The following is a 4,687-nucleotide window of genomic DNA, read 5'->3' on the forward strand; positions in this document are numbered from 1 at the left end:
TCCAAAATTGTTAGTTTCCGGAAACTTAGTTAAGTCTAACTCATAACCGAAAACTAATTTAAAGAATAATCAGATTCTAATACACCCCTCAAGCACAAGACCAGACTTTTGAAACATAAAATTTGTAAAACTCGACATCAACGAGTAACAACCACTTATCAGGCCCGACTCAAGTAGGATGGACAGACGGACAACTGCCCAAAAGCCCATGCACTTTTCAAACAAAAAAAAATCTAAGAAAACATGGCCCATTTTTATTAAAAATTAGTATAATAGGGACCAAAAATAATAATGGGTCCATGTGATTGAGTCAATTTTCGTTTTTTTCTTTAAAAATATGAAAGGCCCAATTATGGACCAAAAAATTGATTTTTTTAAATATAAATTAGATAATAAGGCCAAAAAATTTTTTTTTGCACGAAGGCAATAGTTTATGTTGAGCTGGGCTACCACTTATAAGAACATTTGTTTTAATACCATATTAGTACTCGATCTAACTCACATCCAAAAACTAACTCAAAAGAAAAGGATCGCCAAATCCTCTATATTCACAAATCCCGACGTAAGAGCTACTAATAACCACATCCAAAATACCATTCGAGAGAAAAATACTATCCTACTTTTGTACTCTCAATTTGCCCTATCTTCAATATAAAATATTTATCCTAATCATATCCACCTAATTAAACTCATAAAGAAGAAAAATAAAACAAATGTGCATTATTATTAATGGGTAGGTGAAATGAAACCTAATAAATCATTAACACATAAACCCTTTAGTGAGCCGTGGCCATACCCATCACCACTAATCTCATCCAAACCAAAAATTACAATAATACCCCCGAAAATGGCAGAGCGTGTGTCTCTCACACTCAACAGCACCAGCTTCTTCCTCCTTTCTCCTCCTCCTCCCAAAACCACCACAACCATGTCTTCTTCTCTCCGCACAACCACCGCTGCTTCTCATCTCCTCCGCCGCTCCTCCTCCTCCTCCAGATCTACACTCACTCTCTCTTCTTCTATCTCATTCACTAGATCTCTCGTCTCTTCTCCTCTTCTCTCTTCTTCATCCCTCTCTCAGGTACGCTTCACTCTCTCTCTCAGATTTTGTTATACTCTATAGTTTTCACGACCTGATTTGATTTCAGAAGAGTTATCGTAACCGAGTCGCGTCGGTGAATCGGAGTTTTAACTCAACCGCCGCTACGAAATGTTCATCAGATCCTGATCAGTTGAAGAACGCTAGAGAAGACATCAAAGAGCTTCTCAATACCAAATTCTGCCATCCAATTTTGGTTCGTATTGCTAAAACCTTCCTTCTCTAAATCCGAAGTAATCAATCGCTACGTTTGTATTGATTTTGTTTGCGTTGTGTTTTGAATCAATAGGTTCGATTAGGGTGGCATGATGCTGGAACGTACAACAAGAACATCAATGAATGGCCACAGAGAGGTGGAGCTAATGGTAGTCTTAGATTCGATATTGAGCTTAAGCATGCTGCTAATGCTGGTACTATTATATCACTTTGTTACCATATGTGTGTTAGCTTCTCTTTTTACACTTGCTTGTTTTGCTTATAAGCTTTGTTTGATGTTTTTGTAAGGTCTTGTGAATGCTTTGAATTTGATTAAGGATATCAAAGAGAAGTACTCTGGGATTACTTATGCTGACTTGTTCCAATTGGCTAGTGCTACTGCTATTGAGGTGAGGTGTGATGATTTATAAACCTTTGTTGTTAACATTTACTTGAAAGGTTTTGGAATGTTTTAGGAAGCTGGAGGACCTAAGATACCTATGAAGTATGGAAGAGTTGATGCCTCTGGTCCTGAGGATTGTCCTGAAGAAGGAAGACTCCCTGGTAATTAAAGTGTCTCGTTGCCTCTTCTTTGGGTACATTAATTGTATCACAACTTTAGTAATAACGGATATCTTATGTTTCTATAGATGCTGGTCCTCCTTCACCTGCTAATCATCTTAGAGAAGTTTTTTACAGGATGGGACTAGATGATAAGGTGATGATTGCTGTTGAATATTGATAGTTATGGAAGATAAGTAGGTTTAGACTTTTAGTGGTCTATATTGAAAGAGTTTTTGTATGTGCAGGACATTGTTGCGTTATCTGGTGCTCATACCTTAGGAAGATCTAGGCCAGAACGTAGTGGTTGGGGGAAGCCAGAGACGAAATACACGGTAATGTATTATCCAGTTCTATAATGTATTGTTGTATAATATGTCGTAAAGTTAGATTTTTATTATATTTTTTTTTTGTTTCACATTATAGAAAGAGGGGCCTGGCGCACCAGGAGGACAATCATGGACACCCGAGTGGCTGAAGTTTGACAATTCTTACTTCACGGTTGCGTCTCAGAACTTAACTCTTTCTTCACACTTTGTTATGAATCTCTTCTTCTTTCCGTTTTTACTGTCTTATTAATATAACTAATATAACAGGAAATTAAGGAAAAGAGAGATGAAGATCTCCTTGTCCTACCTACTGATGCAGCCATCTTTGAAGACTCTTCTTTCAAGGTATAAAAAAAATGAGGTTAAACATACATATCCATACTAACTAACTTACCAAGTCTTTACCTTTAAAACTGAAAATTGAATGCAATTGCAGGTATATGCTGAGAACTACGCTGCAGATCAGAATGCATTCTTCAAGGATTACGCTGTCGCCCATGCGAAGCTCAGCAATCTTGGAGCAGAATTCAACCCTCCTGAGGTTTGTTGTCATAATACTTCCATCATTACACTAACATAATAATGAAAATGATTTTAAAAGACACACATGAGCATACATAAAAATTGTGCAAATCTGACCGAGCATGAGCAATAGGAAGATGTATAGAATTCCTACCTTTCGTAAGTCATTGATAATCGTGTTAGAACCATGTTACTTGAAGAGATAGACATCATCTTTTTTTTGCCATCAGAGTACGTAGAATCTCCATTGATGAATGAGTTTGCAGGGGCGTCATATGAACTGATTATTGTGAATCCTTTTTGTAGGGAATCGTAATCTAATGGGGCACCGGCACCTAACTTACTCGTCCAGTAAGCTTTTCTTCTTCTTTTATGTTTATTTTGCTGTCATCAACCAAAAAGTCCAAATGTTCACAAGGTTCTCTCTCTGATTTTACTTTTTTCAGGCTGCGGGACTTGTGATTTCAGAAGAACTTAGTTCATAATGTCAAAGAAGAATATAGGAAGGAACCGAGGAACTGATGTTGAGAGAAGCAACTTTTGCAGAGACCAAAAAGTGTTTTGATAGTTTTCAGTTTTTCATGGTTGAATTGTCATAATGGTTTTGGGTTTTCTGATGTTTTTCCTTGTAATAAATTGCGGTATTATCCAAAATCCCATAAATTTTGTTCTGACATTGAAAAAAAGAGTTTGTGTTTTAGATTCGGAAAAACTCTTATGACTTATGAATAATATTTGATGGATGCCCATTATGGGTCCATTAGTATATTCTATATACTCTAAATCGTACTGGTACTATAAGTTTTTGAGGACGTCCACATATGATTTTAAACGACCAAATAGTAGTTAGACATCTAATTAGTTGATATTTTTTTTCCATCTTATTAATTAACATTTTTGAATTCTAATTTTTTATATATTAAAATATTGATAAAAAGCATAAAGACCATATGTGAAATATTTAGGGGAAATTTCAAAAATATTTTTTTTTCTAATACCACTTTTTTAAAATACCGTTCTTTCAAATTTTATCAAAAAATCACTGAAAATTTAAAATTTACCAAAACAATATTTGTAAGCTTATATATATATATATATATATTTTGTCATCATTTGTAAGCTTATATATATAGATACAAATTATCTTTATATGTGCTGAAATTTATATATATATATATTTCATAAATATGGTTTATAAGGCAAAAATATTATAGAGAACATCTCTCATGTCCTTTTTTTAACTTTAAATCTCTTATCTCCCTTTTTATTCAACATACTCTTCCTTCATTAAACCAAATATATCATTGCAAAACTACCTTCTTTATTTTCTCTTTCTTTTATTTAGTTTAATTAAAAAAACAAAAAAAAAAACAAAAAAAAAATCAGAACTCGACGTGAGGCTCCCCTCGCCCTCGTCCGCCTCCTCCTTCCAAACCCGACGTCGTGCTCGGTTTTTGCTGCCGGAACTGTCGATTCTGGCGACGTCGGAAGCCCATCGTTTCTTCTTCTCTTTTGAGCTGTACAAAGCTCCAAAATGCAGCTACATTGTTCAACTATAAGCTTGATATTTGTATAGATTTTTGATGATTGGATTTTGGTTGAGAAAATAAATCCTTAGCACATTTGATGTTTTGCCATGGGTTTTGGGTTGATTGAGCTATTTAGTTGATTAGAATGAAACCTTCGATTCGATCTTGAATTGCAGAGTTTAGAACCCGAAACCTTCGATTCGATTTTGATTATAACTAGTACAACTTGTACAAATAGTAAAACTGATCAAGTTAGTATTACGGAATAACTAGTAAAACTGGTAATACTGATTAATGCAGTCGTACAAGTAGTATTACTAATTGAGTTTTTTGTATTTTTTTTTTTGCAAGATACAATGAGCGAAAGCATTTACATCTTAAGTGTGAAGTTTGGATGTATAGTATTATGTTCAAGACAAAAACGAGTGATATAACGTTGTAGATGCTAAAAG

General features: G+C 34.7%; 1 protein-coding gene across 1 annotated transcript; it reads left to right on the forward strand.

The window, feature by feature from the left end:
* Window positions 1–822: 822 nt before the first annotated feature.
* LOC17884052 (L-ascorbate peroxidase S, chloroplastic/mitochondrial) lies at window positions 823–3,481 on the forward strand. Its single transcript, XM_006286753.2, has 12 exons — window positions 823–1,081; window positions 1,149–1,295; window positions 1,389–1,509; window positions 1,604–1,704; window positions 1,771–1,858; window positions 1,945–2,012; window positions 2,104–2,190; window positions 2,282–2,356; window positions 2,452–2,529; window positions 2,621–2,725; window positions 3,013–3,057; window positions 3,153–3,481. Exons 1-11 carry the CDS (start codon window positions 848–850, stop codon window positions 3,025–3,027), a joined length of 1,119 nt encoding a protein of 372 aa, XP_006286815.1. The 5' UTR covers window positions 823–847; the 3' UTR covers window positions 3,028–3,057; window positions 3,153–3,481.
* The last annotated feature ends 1,206 nt before the right edge of the window (window positions 3,482–4,687 follow it).

The sequence above is a fragment of the Capsella rubella genome, unplaced genomic scaffold (genome assembly GCF_000375325.1).
Source record: "Capsella rubella cultivar Monte Gargano unplaced genomic scaffold, Caprub1_0 scaffold_6, whole genome shotgun sequence".
In the NCBI taxonomy this organism is placed as follows: Eukaryota; Viridiplantae; Streptophyta; class Magnoliopsida; order Brassicales; family Brassicaceae; genus Capsella; species Capsella rubella.

What these genes read in the sequence shown, in the direction of transcription:
- LOC17884052 (XM_006286753.2), top strand. Translation starts at nt 848, where the DNA reads ATGGCAGAGCGTGTGTCTCTCACACTCAACAGCACCAGCTTCTTCCTC. An exon ending in CTTCTTCATCCCTCTCTCAG is followed by an intron (nt 1,082 to 1,148) that starts GTACGCTTCACT and finishes ATTTGATTTCAG; the next exon opens with AAGAGTTATCGTAACCGAGT. An exon ending in CTAGTGCTACTGCTATTGAG is followed by an intron (nt 1,705 to 1,770) that starts GTGAGGTGTGAT and finishes GGAATGTTTTAG; the next exon opens with GAAGCTGGAGGACCTAAGAT.